The sequence below is a fragment of the Centropristis striata genome, chromosome 9 (assembly GCF_030273125.1).
Source record: "Centropristis striata isolate RG_2023a ecotype Rhode Island chromosome 9, C.striata_1.0, whole genome shotgun sequence".
NCBI classification, from domain to species: Eukaryota; Metazoa; Chordata; class Actinopteri; order Perciformes; family Serranidae; genus Centropristis; species Centropristis striata.
Genome location: NC_081525.1, coordinates 19,616,661 through 19,635,424, shown reverse-complemented (window position 1 = coordinate 19,635,424; position 18,764 = coordinate 19,616,661). Strand labels below are relative to the sequence as shown.

General features: G+C 41.0%; 2 protein-coding genes across 2 annotated transcripts; both read left to right on the top strand.

Annotated features, from left to right (window-relative positions):
* Window positions 1-1,576: 1,576 nt before the first annotated feature.
* On the top strand, window positions 1,577-6,293 carry nrl (neural retina leucine zipper). Its single transcript, XM_059340352.1, has 4 exons — window positions 1,577-2,194; window positions 2,319-2,606; window positions 4,819-5,034; window positions 6,132-6,293. The coding sequence occupies exons 1-4, from the start codon at window positions 1,577-1,579 to the stop codon at window positions 6,291-6,293; spliced, it is 1,284 nt and encodes a 427-aa protein (XP_059196335.1).
* A 2,649-nt stretch (window positions 6,294-8,942) lies between these two features.
* On the top strand, window positions 8,943-18,257 carry LOC131977386 (GTP-binding protein REM 2-like). Its single transcript, XM_059340652.1, has 6 exons — window positions 8,943-9,022; window positions 9,145-9,205; window positions 10,974-11,283; window positions 11,420-11,493; window positions 15,320-15,497; window positions 17,656-18,257. The coding sequence occupies exons 2-6, from the start codon at window positions 9,152-9,154 to the stop codon at window positions 17,943-17,945; spliced, it is 906 nt and encodes a 301-aa protein (XP_059196635.1). The 5' UTR covers window positions 8,943-9,022; window positions 9,145-9,151; the 3' UTR covers window positions 17,946-18,257.
* The last annotated feature ends 507 nt before the right edge of the window (window positions 18,258-18,764 follow it).

Genomic DNA, 18,764 nt, shown 5'->3' with positions numbered 1-18,764 from the left:
AAAGAACATGTTTTACCATTTTGATACATAATGTAAGGCCAACATAAGCTTCAGCTATAAATTTACTTTTTCTACGCCTCCAGTCATATAAAATGTGTTTGGATTCATTTGAGAAAGTATCAGGCTCTGGATTAAATCCTGAACCTGTTGATAATTGGATTTGGTCTCACAGACTTGTGGATCTTTCTGTCAAAAATGATTAAGCCCTGTGAATTCTTGCGCTTCAGTCAGTTATGTGTCCCGTAGGCAGAACTTTCTAGAAATATTACATGTTATTTCTATTGTGTGTGTGTGTGATTACATTAGTGCAATAACCTGTGATCAGTTTTACATGATAAATACAACACTTGGAAGGTGAAGGGTTTTAGATTACCAAACTTTTTTAATGTAATTCTTTCACATACAAAACGAGACATTCTTTTCATGCTCCCTCACACAGATGAGATTTAACATTACTGGCTAAAGTAAGGCAACATGAGGATTAGTGTTTGTCACTTTTATAACAATGAATTGACAAAAGTTGCATTTTGTGAACATGCATAGGCTTGAATAATGAATTTGAAAGTAGATTATAAGAGTTTAGTGATCCAGAAGAAGAAGTTCTGGTTTGTTTGTACATGACTGTGCAAGTAAACATGCACGTGTGTGTGTGTGTGTGTGTGTGTGTGTGTGTGTGTGTGTGTGTGTGTGTGTGTGTAAGGTGGTGGACAGGGGGAATGTGCGGCAGATTAGTGCCTTAATATAACACACAAACAGGTCTGACACACACACTCACACTGTCTAATGTCATGTTGAACAAAGTCTGAATGACCTTTTCAACTGCTTTTGATTTTTATTAATATATTTTTTTTATACTGCTATATTCTTAATTATGTGAAAGAACAACACAAGAGAACTGCATTTGTAAGATATTTGACATATTGCCAGAGTGCAGTTGTTAAAAAAAACTTGTTTGAAGCATTTTGTGGTTTCAGAAGGAGCTGTGTGAAGTCTAATAAATGTCCTAACCTGGTGCTGAAGACTATGAAAATGAAAAAATGAAATCTGGCAGTGTGGAGTTAGAGACTCTATTAAGAGCATAACACACTTCAATCTCCCACAGAATGGCTTGTGGTCAAGTAGCATTGTGGGTAATGTAGGCATCAGGTTTTGACAAGGAAAAAGAATGTGTGGAATAAAAGAGTCGATGTCTCTTGTTGTACTGCATCGATTTCAATAGTTTTAAGTCCAGCAATGTTATGCAAGATTAGTGGAATACTCGTTTAATAACAACAATTAATTAGAAAATGGAAAACCTTTTTTTTTTTTAAAGATTAGTAACGCCATATCTTTCTCTTGTTCCTGCATGCCAACCCTTTACCATCTTTTCTTCAGGACAAGCGAAACAGAGACAAGGACACAGGGACGTACAGTTTCTCACAGAGGAAACTCATCCAGCAGTCTACTTTCTGACATCACCCCTGCTGCTGTCTATGAGCTGCACTGAGGCAGAGGAGTGGACTGTCCAACAATCCTGACACACGGAAAAACCCTGTTGAAGCTCCCAGCAGCAGCAGCAGCAGCAGCAGCAGACACCATGTCCTCTCCTTCCCTCCCCATGCCCTCTCTCCCCCCCAGCCCTCTGGCCATGGAGTACCTAAACGACTTTGACCTCCTCAAGTTTGAGGTAAAATCTGACACTCCTCCACTACCTCCTCCATGTGTGTATCCCAAATCTGGCCTCACCCAGGACCCCTCCAGCTCTCCGTACACCAGCCACCCTCCGCAGGACTCCAGTTTGAGCTCCAGCCCTTACAACTCGCTGCCACCCTCGCCCACGCTCAGCGATGCCCACCCACCACCTTCGGGCTCTTCCTCCCTCTCTTCGTCCTCCTCCTCCATCTCCTTCCCCCTCTCCATCTCCAACAGTTTCACCTCCGGCATCAGCTCCGGCTCTCAGGGGAACGTGGAAGGCAGCCCCGCCCACGGTGGGCCTCAGGGTCCCACCCCGGCCTCGCTGGAGGACCTGATCTGGCTGGCAGCACTGCAGCAACAGTTTGGAGGAGAGGTGACGGGGCCCGCCACTCTGCTGGGAGCCTTGGGAGGGGTGCCAGAGCGAGGGGACAGAGAGAGGGGGCCAGTCAACGGCTTTCTTGGCTGTGAGGACGCTGTGGAGGCTTTACTTAACTCAGCTGCTGCAGCTGTCAGCTCACAGGTAACAATCTGTCATTTCTGCTTTAGGATTCTTCTCTCTCATACAGAATCATGAAAGAGGTCTCCACTTTCAACTACCTTTTCATCTTCTTCCACATCTCCCCTCTCGCCCCCTCCCTCTTCAGTTTCCAGGTCTTTCTCAGAGTTCAAGCAGCAACCTGGGAGACTCCAGCAGCGACAGTGGGACTGACATCTCCTGCCCCAAAGGGACAGATATGTGCCATCGCCCGCTCGTCTTCCTCTCATCAGCCCCTCCCTCACTCCCCAACGCCGCCCCCACCTCAGGTCCCTACCCACAACCCCTCAGCCCCCAGGGCCGCCTTCATCACCACCAGCATCACCATCATCAGCATCACCCGCACCACCCCATGCATGGCAGCCATCATCATCATCACCACCCACAAATGAATCAGGTACACATAGACAGTTAGTTTGTGGCCATCTTTGATTTTTATAGCCGGAGGTGATACGATGTTACCATATTTGGGTGAGACTGTGATGCTATCCCTACTGTAGCTAACTATTGTTAACTGGGATGATGCTAATACTAATTTTCGCTAACAAAAAACAGGCTTAAAACCATTAAAACAAAAAACACTTAATTGAAAACAACTCCTAAGAGTGTCTTTTAGTGCAACCAAACACTGAATAAAACATTTTTAGGCGACCAAAATTTTACAATACACATAACATGAAATTAGTGACAGCCAAGGCTACAGCTATGCCTATACTCTCTGAATCTGAAGTTAAGCCACACTGTAAAAAAAAAAAAAAATTTAAATCTGTTTAATTTGCGGTGATTTTTTGTGATTTTAGGGTAATTGTAATTTAAGCTAAACGTTTTGTGCTATTCCTTGATTTATGGTAATTATAAGCGTCTACTAAGGTGATATTACTTTTTTAATTTTATGCCCTATTTCTGATGCAATTTTACAGTGTTTTACTGTAACACTGTAAAACATTTTTTACAGTGCATTGTTATGTTACCTTAACAATGCTGCATGCTTAATTCTGAATATCTTTGAGCCTTGATATAATTTAGATAAATAGTTGACTATTACATACATTTGTCTTGAACGGGTAAATTATCTACCGTCATGGAAAAAATGATTAGACCACCCTTGTTTTCTTCAATTTATTGTTCATTTTAATGCCTGGTACAACTAAAGGTACATTTGTTTGAACAAATATAATGATAACAACAAAAATAGGTCATTAGAGCTAGCTTAGCTGATATCTAGCCATTTTCCATGGTTTTCTTGATAATTACTTTGGTTATTATCAAGAAAAACCATGGAAAACGGCTAGATATCAGCTCTTAAATTAAATTCTTATAAGCTATTTTTGTTGCTATCATTATATTTGTCCAAACAAATGTACTTTAAGTTGTACCAGGCATTAAAATGAACAAGAAATTGAAGAAAACAATGGTGGTCTAATAATGTTTTCCATGACTGTATATAGACCAAAACTGTTTTTTGTAATAGGCTGTAAACATGTTATTTTCTGTGGTTAAGTTGGACATTTTAACATTGGGTTTAGAGGGATTGACTTGCTTTAGGAGCCAGCCTCAAACGGATCATTGGAAGAACTGCAGTTTTTTGCATTGACTTCAGTTGAGGCCCGAAGATTGCCACTTTGTTGGTTTACTGTTATGCTCATCAATCAATCTGGATTAGGTGAGATAAATTACCAATGATAATGATACTCGACAATAATCAATAAAACATGAGGAGATTTTTTTGGAGAATTGAACCATGACACTTGTGGCATTAGAGGGCTGAGCGGAAGGAGAGAGGGATCGTGCAGTGAAGGATTAGGATTAGGACATTAGAACATGGTTATTAATGTCTGTGTCTATCTGAAGCATCACTTTAAGGATCACTCTCTGCATGGCAACAATGCCAGCGGTAATAACTTCCACTATGAAGAAATATTTGATACTAATAACTGTGCTTTACGATATTTTCATTTATTATCTGTTCATACACCAGCCTCCACTTATTGTTTACAAAAGGAGAAGGAAAAAAAAAGACATAACACTTCTATTTGCTTATTAGAACGTGTTATAAACCATTTATTATTTTTGTATGTGCTGCTTACACATGCTAAAAAGTGAGTTATTGGAAAACATTTTTTAAATATCTCTGTATTTCAAATAAAATACAATTAATTTCTAACATTAACACAAGCCGATTTGTAATCTTTAAACCAATTCAACTAATTATTATTTCATTTTCAAATGAATAAATGTGCTTTGAGGAAAATCAATTGGTGTTTTTCTGGTCGATCAAGATGTCTGGGTGGATCTGTATGTGGAGCACACTGTGAGCTTATGATAATATCTGCTATTATTGCTGTGCGTAATCCTGATAACTGTCACCCTTACTTAGTCAGATTACATGATACATGATTACAGATTATGGACATGTGGTGCGAAAATGTGCCCCCTGACATACAAACACACACACCGCATAACACATCACATGTACACCAGTCATATATTTATGCTTAATCATTTCACACTCATCTAAGTCATCAATCATTTCCAGCATTTGTCCTGCTGCCAATTAAAATTAAACTGCAGCATATTCTCTCTGTGTGTTTTCTCCATCTGTTCTGCAGTGTGGGGTGAACGACCGCTTCTCTGATGAGCAGCTGGTGAGCCTGTCGGTGAGGGAGCTGAACCGACACCTTCGGGGAGTGAGTAAGGATGAGGTGGTGCGCTTGAAGCAGAAGCGCCGCACACTAAAGAACCGTGGCTATGCCCAGTCCTGTCGCTACAAACGCTTACAGCACCGCCACGCTCTGGAGTCAGAGAAACATGTGCTCACACAACAGGTACACACACGTGCTTGCATTAACTAACACTGACAAGCTTGATATCGGATTAGATTTAAACATAACTTAAACACTAAAGAAAAGATTAGGGACAATTTTGTGGGAGGATGTGATGTGATGTTAATTTATGGTCCCGATTGCTTTGCCTCCACTACTCTTTAGTTGGATAGCTTGCCAAATTACTTCACCAACAAACAGAGCGATGTAAGGACAGATTGCATTAAAAAAGTGGACATAGGGCTCCAAAGCTGGGCTGAAGCTGACCAGTCGTCACCGTAATGTCACCCATCAGTTTGTGAACTAAGGTATTGAAACTTTGAGGGTGGTAGATTGGCTGTCGCCGTCTTGTGGAGACTTTCCAGTTATCAGGTTGCTAGCTAAAGCTAATGCTAACCAGCTACCTTTGTTTGCAAGTTGCATCCATAATTTAGAATGAATAGCCGAATCTTTATGGTGTCTTTTAGTTCAATCAAACACTGAACATTTTTAGACTTAAAGTGTGACAATTTCATGAACTGAAAACACACTGTGAAAGGGTCAAGTTCTCATGGGAAACATACACTCCACCGTGGTAGCAACCTGTCAATCACAAGGTATCCCCACACTCAATCATACCCTGCTTTATCATCAATTTTACTCTAAATGAGACCATAATTTACAAAATGAACATCATGCTGTATTGAAGAAGACTTGAAACTAGCAATTGAGACCATAAGCTCATTAGGAAAATGTTTACTGAGGTGATAAATCAAGTGAGAAGTAGGGTAATTTTTTTAGATAATTTTTTTTTTAGATATCTATACAATCTGACTTCTGTTTGCAACCAGTGGAGTCGCCCCCTGCTGGCCATTAGAAAGAGTTCAGTTTGAAGTAAGTCTAACATTGGCTTCGCTTTAAAGACCCGCAAAGTATGCAGATATAATTTATAACAAGGATGCTTTTGAAAATATCACATAGTATCTTTAATCCTAAACCCAATCTAATTTGACTCTCCTAAATTCCGTACATTCCTGACACTTTATTGCATGAATAATAAGTGAACATCTTCGGACTGTGGCTCAGCAAAAGCACAAAAACATTTTTTTTCTCCTCCTCAGTTGGATCAGCTACAGTGTGAGCTCACTCGAGTGCTGAGGGAGAGAGACGCCTACAAGGCTCGCTACGAGAAGCTCCTCAGCACGAACCACGGCATCGGCGGCGACGCCCCACCGACCCGCACCAGCAACCCACCTTCCCCGCCCCCTGATTACTTCCTCTGAGCTTAACCCACAGAGAGAAGAAGAAAAAGAAAAAACAAAGGAATGAGAAACCAGCCAACATGGAGCAATTCAATGATGAGTAATCAGACTTGGGGAAGAAAACAAGGATGTGTATGTGTGTGTGTGTGTGTGTGTGTGTGTGTGTGTGTGTGTGTGTGTGTGCGTGTGTGTGCGTGTGTGTGCGTGTGTGTGTGTGTGTGTGTGTGTGTGTGTGTGCGTGTGTGCAAGAGAAAGTGAAAGAGACATTTGGCAGGCAGTTTTGGGGCGATACAACTGTGAAATCCACTCTTGAGTGATCAAAGGGGAACGGACTGTTAATTCATAGGGTTAGAGTCAGCTCTAGGCTGCTTCATGGACTTTTACTTCACTGTGAATGATAGTTGCACAAAAACTGGCTGCGAGTGCAACAGTGGACAACAAGACTGTCATAAATGGATCAAAAAAGCTTTATCTTGCAATAAAACTAATCTATAGTCCCAATAGTCCCTGACACTGCTGAACATATTATCAAAGCAATAATATAGCTGCAATGTACTCTCCAAATGAGTGGTTGAGGCTCAAAGTGTAGTTGTGTTTTTTTATAATATGCTGCTAAAGCTGCAGAGGTCTGAGTAGTGCAGTGGTGCTGGATGTGGAGTGGTATGGGCTTGGACAAAGTATCCACGGCATGCAGTTGTATTTGCCAGCTAATAATTCACAGTTGCCTACCAAAGTGTTTAAGCTCACCAAGACTTGTTATTCTTTGTAAGATGAATAATCATAGATTAAAGAATGTACAAGGATACCTTTCATGGGAATCTTCCAGTGATTGTGCTAAATGAATAGTGGGGATATTGCTCTTGTGTTTTAGCAATAAAAATCTACCTTTTTGCTAGTTGGAAATAGCGACTTTCAGCCATTAACAGTGACAAGAAATACTTGCTGTTTGCTCTCAAAAATGTTTTTTTTTTTTACATACAAAGAGCTGGTAGTGTGCTAAAGTGACTGCATATGGTGAAAGAGAGAAACCCAATATCAGCAGGCGTAAAGAGTGTGGCATGATTTGTGTGGTTGTGTCCAGTTCTCCAGACTACAGAAGCTATTTTTGGGCATATCGAACACCTCTGTAACAGGGACGATCACCATATTTATGCAACATGCGGCACCACAGAGCTGGTCACTGTGGACTCGGGTACTGTGGGCTATGGATGCAACAGAAAATAAACGGTGCAGGGATTTTTTTTTAAAATGCAAACAAAAATCTCTTCATGGAGACACCTTCTTAACTGTCCCATGAAATCATTGCCAGGGTTCATGCATTAGAGCTATTTATTTTGTTTGGGTGTAGGTTAAATAAATTGTTCTTTTATTTATTCACTTATTTATTCAGTATTTATTGTTTATTTATGTACTGATTCTAATTATTTTACTTTACTGGTTTTATTCCATTAGGGTGTATTTTTACTTTCCTACAGTTTATTATTTTATCAAATTGTGATTAGAATTAACATTATTACAAAAAAAATGATGGCCATTATCATGGTTTCCTGCTCCTGTTGTAGTGTGGTTTCACATGCATATGAAATAAACAAAGTACTTTACCATCCCTGTCATGCTGTGGTGTGTTTTGTGCACTTTCCACACAGGTTTTAACCTCACCTCTTTTTCATTCACCTATCTGAGAATCTCCCACTTTCAGTCTTCCGCAGCCGGCCTTTTCTCTGCAGCTCGCCCTGCAGCCCCCATGCCCTGCGCCATCCCTCTCTTTATCTCTGTCCCTCTATAGTGAGGCAGTGACCCTGGGTGTGTGCACTGTTTGGGATGACCTCATCTTCAGCTCTACCTCCCTCTCTGTGTCTCTCGCTCTCTCTCTGGCGTGGATAATAGGAGCAGGATTAGGGCTATAATAGCGCCCTGGCTGCTCACTGCCGGAGTCTATTGTGGCTTTGTGTGGGAGGGACACACCACAGCTCATGGCCACACTCACATTTTGACAGAAAACATGTCCAAATACACTCCTTGGATCTGGGGCTAGAAAATGATTTAATTTAATAAAAATGTAAATGAGCCTGTTGCTGAAAAGCTTGTCTTCATCTGGAGGGACAGACTGATAGACCTGTCGCTGTGTAGGCGGGTTGTCATGCCTCTGTCTACCAAAGGAATACCCATATTGACACATTGTAAACATATATCCACCAAGGACACACACTCACATAAGCAGAGCCAATTAGAGAGGAGAAGACTTGTGTTGTGCTGCCCCCTAGTGGCCACTTTCCATATCGCCTCCTTCTTCCAGGGGTCAATGAGAGCTTCGTGACACTGAGCATCTCTCCACAGTGCTGCTCCCTACCTGCCTGCCTCACTGCCTGCCTGCATCACTGCTCCACTTTTACCACTGAGCTGCATGCACCTGCAGCAACACACTCACAGCGCGTGAGTCCTCGTGGTCGTTAGTTTCACCTCTCCTCTGCAGAAAATCCAAATCTGGAGGAGCCTTTACGTGTCAAGTCAGTGAGTCATAGGCGGTGTGGAGAGCGGTGATGAATGACGGTGCTGACTGCAGAACTGGACCTGGGCCCTAACCTGAGGAGACAGAGATAGTAGAGAGAGATAAACTAAGTGAGAGAGTGCAGGAGACAGAGATAGAGAGAGAGAGGGAGAGAGAGAGAGAGAGAGAGAGAGAGAGAGAGAGAGAGAGGCAAGGAAGAGAGACAGTGCTTACTTTGTAGTTACTGAGAGCCGCGTGACAGGTGAGAGATGACACCGTGCTGCTTGGGCTGGGGCTCATAAAGTGGGTGAGGGTGGGTGGGGGGTGAGGAGTTGGGTGTTTCTGTGTCTTCTGGAGTTTTTATTCCTCGTCGCTTGATTTCAGTTTGCAGATGCCGACAGATGTGCCCGAAGACAGGCTCAACACCGAGGAGAAGGCGTCAAAGGTAAGATGCACGGGGATGCACGAGCTCGGGGCAAAAAAAGCTCAGGAATTAATGAATTAACCATTAATACGGTTTGGGGCGAAAGTGGGATGTGATTATGCTGATGATATTCTGTCAAATTAATGCAGGGGGTTATTGAGCTGACAGTATGTATGTGTGCTGGTGTGAGTGTGAGCGTGGTTTTGATTGTGTGTGTGTGTGTGTGTGTGTGTGTGTGTGTGTGTGTGTTTAGGTAGGTGGTGGTGCAGGGAGGGGGTGTCCTGCATTTGAATCACTTTCTCGTTTTAATCGATGAATCCAACTTTTGGCGACTTGAAGAGTCATTTCTGCTTATTGAAACGTCATTTAAAAGCCTTTAGTCAATATTTTATTTTTTATTTTAATTTAATTATTATTATTAATGTATTTGTAAGGTGATAAATGTTGTTCGTATAGTGATAAACCCAAACAGAAGTACCAGCTGACTGTAATTCCTTTCAGCTGTATGCAGCTTGATGTTGCCTTTAGCAATTTTTTTTTTTTTTTGGGGGGCAGATCATTTTAAAGGTTTGATCCACTTTTACTGAATCCATGGTGTCGTTTTCAGACACAATATGCAACTGTATGCTAGCTACCAATCAGTGGGCAGTAATTAGCAGCTAAAGGTATTTCCATTAGGAGTAGGTGGAGACCAAAATAGAGCTAAAAGACACAAAAACGATTCAAATCTAATGTGTAAATAGAATTTGCTAATAAGTTTGTCAAATAAGCTTAAAAGGTGAAAATCTGTCAGTGTGTTTACAGCTTGTTTCTGCCTCTAAGTGGCCATAAAATCGGTTATTGTAGGTTTAAAGGGACATTCCACCAATATTACACAGAAAGGTCAGTTTACTCATCATGAGGAATACTTCTCAGCCTGTGGGCGAAAAAAATGATTATGTCTTCTCTGTCTTTGGAGGAGCTTTAGTTTAATTTTCAAATTAATTGGGAAATTAAGTTGAAGATTTAATCATACAAGTAATCTCTGTAAACTGATATATGCATATGAATATAGAATATGTAGGCAACAGGACATTTTCCTATCAGAAGTGCTCTGGTTTCCATTTGCAGTCTGAATAGTATTGACTAACTGCGTTTGAAGGGTCTGATTGCATTTACATAAATAGTCTCGAAACCCACCGCCTTTCGTCTGATGACAATTTAGCTTTTTATTGGAGGAGCTTTTTAAAAATGTATCTGCATTCATATGCAGAGAAACAACATCAATTCCAACTCCATTCTTGAGTCTGAGGTTGGTAATCAGACTGTAAACAATGACCAGCACATGAAGAGGAAGACTTGGCCCTTATACCCATCATCCTGATATCTGTATACAGACTATAGAAATTACAGTCAACACTGTCAAATTGCATCAGAATAGGGCGTAAAATTAAAAATCTAATATCACCATAGTAGATGCTTTTAATTATCGTAAATCAAGGAATAGTACAAAACTTTTAAACTGTAGAAAACACACATTTTTTCATGTCAAATTAAAGGAGAAATACCATAATGTCACAAGGACACAATTACCCTAAAAAAAGGGACTACTCAGTCTAAATTACAGTTTTTGCTGATATTCACATTTAAATTTACAGTAGAAAACCCACTCACTGTATTTTTTATGGTGAAGTTCTGGCAACCACAGCTGCCGGTATTTTACCGTAAATTAAACAGATTTTTTTTTTTACAGTGTAGCATTAAATGTTATACAGTCAAGAGTGTCTCTGTGTGTTGCTCTCTCCTCCAGTGTGACAGTATGACGCTGTCCAGCACCCCGACTGTTCGCAGAGGAAGCACTCCTCTGCCTATAAAGCACCAGCTCAGACGGGAAGAAGCAGTCCATGATGACTGCGACTGGACATCAGGTGCAGCTGGACCCTCTGCGTCACCAATCAGCTTCAGCCCAGCCTTGGATGACACTCTGACTTTGGCTGTGGAGGGCAGACCTGATGGGCCTTTAAGGATCGCCCTGCTGGGGCAGAACGGGGTGGGGAAGTCTTCCCTGGCCATGGCCCTCGCTGGGGACATGGACCGGGCTGCGTCTGTAGATTCTGAAGGTACAAAGTTGTGCGTTTGACCGGACTAATGCAGAGCAGTATAATGCAGTGAATGTGTTAAAAGTGAGCAGCAGGTAAATAAATCACAGCACCCATCTCCCATGTGAGACCTAACTACTGCTCTCCCTGTCCTCAGGGGAGGGTTATGTGCGCACAGTCACCGTGGATGATGAGGAGAGTACCATCATTATCTATGACAACTGGAGACAGGTGAGCCAAACAACACTTCCCCGTTCCCACACTCCCTGCTCCCTGCTCCCTCATTAGACCACTGAGTCCTCTCTGCAGCTGTATACAGTGTGCTTAGTTGCTTTCTGGCATTTCACTGTGATATTTAGATACATCTGGTCTTGTCAGAGGGTCAGAGGACTGCCCCGTCCTCTGACAGTTTTGGGAAGGAGCTGAGTTGAATTCTTAACCTCCTTTTCCTTGTGCTTAATTTAATTTAATTTATTTTAAGCCGTTTGACAAACTTGAAAACTTGACAGCATTCATGCATCAGTCCCAGTATCCCAGCATGCACTTGTATAGGTTACTATTATAACATACAGTCATGGAAAAAAATATTAGACCACCCTTGTTTTCTTCAATTTTTTGTTAATTTAATGCCTGGTACATCTTAAGGTACATTTTGTTTGGACAAATATAATGATAACAACAAAAATAGCTCATAAGAGTTTAATTTAAGAGCTGATGTCTAGCTATTTTCCATGGTTTTCTCAATAATGATTTTGGTTATTATCAAGAAAACCATGGAAAATGACTAGATATAAAATGAACAATAAATTAAGAAAACAAGGGTGGTCTAATAATTTTTTATATTGTATATAGAATAAGATCACCAAAAAATAAAAGAAAGACGAATACTTACTGATAATGCAGCATACAAATGTGTTCTTATTGTATATCTGGAGAACATTGCATTGTTTATTGTACTTGACATAAGAAAAATTGATGCCAAGATTTGAGAAATGCTGTGGCAAAAAAAAGTGGTTGAGTGAGGAAAACTCATTATCAGGTTGTTTTGCACACTTTTTCCTTGTTTCCCTCGAGTGCAGTTCAGAGGCATCCGTGTGTGGATGTGTGAAAGAGAGAGTGAGTGTGTGTGCTGCCCACAACAGATGAGCCAAATGACTGCATTAATATTTTTGATTTAGGTGGATGTGTGAAAAAACCTGAAAACACACACTCTTGACACAATCTGTCTTTTTGACGAGTGTATTCGTACGTGTTACTCTTCGTCTAATATTTTTTTGTGAGACGCCTTGTAAGGAATTTTGTTATATAATTGTTATTATTACAACTGTATCTATCATTAGAGTGAAAAAGGTGCCATTGGTCTGTGCTCAGTTCTGGACTTTATCAAAATGAAATGAAAAGTCAATGGACCAGGGCAGTTCCAACCCAAAGACAGGCTGAGGTTTAGTCAGTTGGGTACAATATAAATGATTCATTCACAGAAATTGCATTTTCCTGGACTTGTGTTTGTCTCTTGCTTGCAGAGGATGACTGTTTGTGAGCGTCAGTAAGTAATTTCTCACTAAACCACAGGGGATTTTAGATAGAGCACTCAATTGTCTGCTGTTCCTGCAGGCAGCACTTCCACAGTTATTTTGCACATAAGGCTCTCTGACAACAATATTTATGAGAGCAATGGAAAGTTAAGTGTTTCCCGGGTCCATTTGAAATGAAAGTTTTGGCAGGAGTGTCTCTTTATGACTCTTGCATCGTGTGTGATGATGGTCTGACATTTGACTGCTTTTAGGTGTGTTTCTCTATGCGTTAACTAGGGTTGCAAAGGGTCAGAAAAGCTCAGGTAAATTTGGGAATATTTGCAAAGTTTCATTATAAAAATGGCACCTTTTGATAGCTTATAACTAATTTGGGGAGAACAACACCTACAAAAGCAATACTGGGTCTTAGGGCATGTTTTGGTTAAAAGTATGCCCATTTAAAGGAATCGAAGCAATGCTCAGCATTCATTTGAGCATTCTTCCATCACATGTACAGATAATTGGCCAGCGTCCCATTAAATAAGATTTCATGCCACAGTGCATTCTCCCATCACATGTCCAGCCCACACAACTGCACTGTCTGAGTCAAAATGAACACAAGCTTTCTTGCAAGTCTATGTTACATTAATTGAGAAAATATATCTTATTGTTTTTGTGATATTTCAGTTGAACACTAGATAGGAACCTAAGGTAATGCCTTCAGCTAGTTATTGCTAGATAACATTAGCTGTTACTATGTGGGATGTAGCCTGACTGAGCATGCTAAAACAGATTGAGCATGCTAAAACAGCTAAAACCATAGCACAATGTTAATTCAAATTTTCAGGCTACCTTTCCCCATAAATTAATTTGCTAGTTAACATACCGCAGAGTGTGTTTCAAACTATATATATTTGTCGATTTTATTGGCTTATGTCTGCTTACTAGGTTAGTTTTTATGTGCATATACCATGGTAAATGGAGCCTGGGCAGACAATCCCTGTATTTTAATTAATTCCCATTATTTCCACAATATTGCCACTAATGTTCATTATTTTTCTTGGAAACTTTCCCGTAACTCTCCAACCCTAGTGGTAATTAGATGTTAGTCGTATTCTTCAGTATAGTTATCACACCATAGAGATACTTTGATTGTCTTCTATTTCCCCATAGTCAGAGGCAGACTGACCAATAGGAAATTCTGTCAAAGACCAGAACGGCCGTCCCACAGACCCTGTCTGTCTGTGGCCTATGTGGTTCATTAGGAAAAAATCTGATTAGCGCCAATACAATCAATTATTACGTGTATAAAAGAAATACAAAACTTGAAACAAAATAACAAGGAAGTGTGCGAGAAAATGTCAAGTAGGAAGCTTCGACAACCAACTGTCCCTCAATGCAAACATTACCGCTTCCACCAGATCCTGCAGATTCTTGTTGCATAACATCAGGAGAATCCGTCCATTTCTCACTCAGAAGGCAGCTCAAGTCCTGGTCCAGGCGCTTGTCATCTCACGCCTAGACTACTGCAACTCCCTCATGGCAGGTCTGACTGCCAAAGCCATCCGACCTCTGCAACTCATCCAGAATGCAGCTGCTTGGTTGGTCGTCAATCTTCCCAAATTTTCACACACAACACCACTCCTCCGCTCCCTCCATGGTAACCAGTGGCTGGATACGCTCCAAGACTCTAGCACTGGCTTACTATGCTGTTAATGGCTCAGGCCCTGCTTACATCCAGGATCTTTTCAAATCCTACACCCCTGCTCATCCTCTCCGATCCTCATCAGTCAAACAGCTGGCGACTCCCACCCTGCGTGGGTCAGCTCGCCACAAAACCTCTTCCAGACTCTTCTCTGTCCTGGCTCCCAAATAGTGGAACGAGCTCCCTACCGACATCAGGACCTCAGACAGCCTGTACATCTTCCGCCGCAGGCTGAAGACCTACCTCTTCCAACAATAACTCGGTTAAGTCATGGTCGCTAATTTAAAAAAATATAGCACTCCTGTAGCGATTACAGTTGGCTCTTAAAGTTATGTACTTACTTGGTTCCTGTGGTCTAGTACCATCAGGATGAATGCACTTATTGTAAGTCGCTTTGGACAAAAGCATCAGCCAAATGACATGTAATGTAATGTAATGTAAGGAGAAAGGTGAAGTCATTAAAATGTAGAAAGCTTACTGAGCTACTTAGTATTGAACCACCTAGTAAGACTGTGGAGGACGACCAGTAGGAGGAGGTTGAGGTTGGAGGTTCTGTTGCTATGAACAAACAAAATTAGTTTTGGGTTTTGGGGAGCGAACATGCTGTCAGTCTCTCTGTCTCTCCTTCTCTCTGTGTGGATATCTCGTCTAGTAGGCTTGGGGTATAGTGTCTTGACACACTGGCAAGTGGTTATTTAAATGTGTAATTGATATGGGTTGTGGGCCTAAATTTTGGTCCAGGGCCTTTTTTTAGTCCCAGTCAGTCTCTGCCCATAGTGTATTTAAATGTTGACTAGAGTATGGTAACGTACAGTGTCTGCCTCTGTGTGTTCCTCAGGACCTGTCAGCTCTGCAGTGTGAGGTGTGTATCCTGGTGTTTTCAGTCACTGACAGGCGTAGTTTCCATCGCACTGCTCAACTTCGACTTCTCTTGAGAGAGACTCAGCCCCAAACTCCCATCATCCTCGTTGGTAATAAGAGTGACCTCGTTCGCACACGTGAGGTCACCTTTCAAGGTATGATAACCCTTCTATGTATTTTTTTTATCTTTATCATTTTGCCCTCTCCCTCACCTGTTTTATGATTTCCTTCCGTTTATGCCTTTGATCCTCACAGTTGGTGTTGACACTTTCAGCTCTTTATATCTGTCAGTAAACACTAACGTAGGGTGAAATATGTGAAAATGTAAATGTCAGTGTCTCAGCTTCATCGTGGTGTGGGAGTATGAAGACAGTCGCAATTACAGTGAAAGCAGGAGAGCATTCACTGAGTGCATGTCCGTATTCATACAGTCTTATAGTGTATTCCTTATAGTCTAGTCATAACAACTGAACTGGGCTTCAAACCTTAAGTGTTGCTCTACAGTATGAAATTTAACAGACCAAATAAGCAACAATCAAAGTAAAAGAACATCTGTAGTTATTCTAGGAGGAGTTATTTTGGGAGCCAATTGTTCTTTGATCAAGAGTCAAAGGTACAAGCCTTTGTACATAACAATTTTGGTTGTGAACTTAACTTTTCCCAGCAAGAAACATTAAAATATCACAGAGCTAACATTCAGTTATTTGTGCCGTTAATAGTAGGTGTCAACTAAAGAATAAAATGTTGAAAAACTGAAAACCAATAAGAATCTTAAGTACATTTCTCAGCTCATTTTGAGTAAATTCAGGTACTAGGGCGACATATTTAATTCAGAAAGCCTTTTAAATTTGCTTTAGCTCTGATTAACGACAACCTGGCTCCTTTTCCATAGCAACCGCAACAGAGGCTCATGGGAATTGTAGTATTTGGAATTTTCTGCCATGACAAAATTATGTTAAAAACAGGATTTCTCTGAAACAAAGGGGAAATAAATGTTCCACAGTGTTCCACAAAACCATAACTTTCCTGACATTCAGATCCAAATAAATGCTGCTAAATTTTGATTGGTACATGGAAGTTTGTGTAATCACATTTTCCGGACAGAGTTCCGCCAACAAAAGAAAAACTGAAATAAAGGAATCTCTCATGTAAAATAACTAAAACAGTTCCATCAGTGGCAGACAATAGTTCTGCTCTATGTGGGGGTTTTTTGCGTGTTTAAATTGAATGAAATTTACTATAACTGACTGCAGGGCTAATATGCTGAACTGAAAGACATTTCTGCTTTTCCTTTACATTCATGATTTTTTTAGTGGTTTCATTGTTGGTCTCTGTGTCACTGTGGTAAAGGAGGAGTATAGTATTATGTTAATGATAAAGCCACAGACTGAAAAAAAAAAGGTGGACGTAGCCTTCGGGTCTGAAAAGTGAATCCAGTGCAGAAGTGCCTTAAACCTGCACTTTATAATGGCCAGGCAAACAGAAGTCCAATTGAATAGAACACAATGAGAAAATGACTGTACTTCTCGCTTGACTGATTACCATAGCAAAAAAAATCCCAATGGATTGATGGTGTTAACTGCTATATTCAAGTCATCTTCAATACAGCATGATGTTCATTTAGTAAATTATGGTCCCATTTAGAGTAAAATAGAAGACAAAGCAGAGTGTGCTATAGAGTATGGTTGTGTTGTGATTAACAGAGGACAACTCAGGAGAGAGGGGTGTAGCAATGTGTATCCTTGCCACTGTGTACATTTACAATTTGTTTTTGGTTTACCTCGAACCAGGTGCAGTTATAGGCCAGTGTCCTCATGTTCTAAGTCAGATCCACCTTCTGGCTCCAAAAAAACACGCTAGGGGCAGCCAAAATGCTGATCTGGAGGCCTCAGAACAGTAGAACATACAGTCAAGGAAAAAATTATTAGACCATTTTTTTCTTTAATGTCTTGTTCATTTTAATGCTTGGTACAACTAAAGGTACATTTGTTTGGATGTTTGGAATATAATGATAACAACAAAAATAGCTCAAAAGAGTTTAATTTAAGAGCTGATGTCTAGCCATTTTCCATGGTTTTCTTTTTTTTGTTATTGTATTTGTTCAAACAAATGTACCTTTAGTTGTACCAGAGATTAAAATGAACAAGAAAGCAAGGAGTAACATGGGTGGTGTAATAATTTTTTCCATGACTGTAGATCAAGGATTGATGTCACAGTGGATACGTCTACTTTATTATCTACTTTACAACGAACTACAAAGACTCAGTGAAACTCAGTTAATCTTTCATTTATCTTCTCCCTCTCTTCCCTCAGAGGCCATGTCCAGTGCCGCTCTCTATAACTGCTTGTACCTGGAGATCTCTGCCTCTTTGGACCACCGTACTCCGGAGCTCCTGGAGTGCGCGGTGCGGCTAACCAGGGGCCAGTCCCCCTGGCCCCCTGGGTCCAGCGCTGAGGACATGAGTGGCGGAGGCCGTGAGAGCATCACCTCCCGCGCCAAACGTTTCCTGTCCAGCCTGGTGCCCCGGTACCCGCGAGAGCGAGAAGTGGGCAAGTTCCTGAGGCAGAAATCCCGCTCTTGTCACGACCTGGGGGCGCTGTGATCGGGCGCCACAGGGAGTTTAATGGTTAGATCGTTTACAGAGGTAGCTGGAAGTGATGTAGTATACCAACAAAGAGCTGAAGCATTTAGTGGCCAAGAGAGGAAGATGTGAGGTGCCAGAGCTAAGGCGGGACATTGACAATAATGTTAGTGATGTTTATCCATAGTATGATATAGAAATTTTGTACACAAGACCAAACAGCAAAGAGAAGATACAATACTGTTGTAGAACACATGTAAATAAACTATAGAAGTGATGCATAACTGCCACACTAAAGCTAAATAAATAGCTTTTTTGAGTCTTGAAACAGTCCCTGCATGTTTGCCTCGGTTCTGTTATTATCACACTAGTCGTCAGTTTTTTTTTTATTATTATCATCACAAAGAAGAGGAAGGCATTAATCACATTTAACAACAGCTCGAGCCCAGGATAAAGTCATGACCACACAAATTCAGAACTCATTAGTGGGTTAGACTTTGCTGATGATTCACGTTGTGTTCATTTACTCTCAGTTAGTGTGGTATCCATGGGGACTGTAAGCAGGAAAATAATGAAATGCCAGCGTGCAGAGCAGGGAATTACAGAGGTATAAACTGGACTTACAGAGCTCTGCGTGACACAGAGAAGGAAAACAGTATTGTATACAGAGTGATTGTTGCCATGTTACGGTTGTCAAGGAGACCTTGAATCACTGAGACATACACATTATGTCCAGCTCTGTGGCTCTTTTGTGCTGCATATAGATTTTAAAGATGGCAAGGCTTATTTCATGCAGCAAATCATATTTTTAAACACAAAATCCAACTCCAAATTAAAATG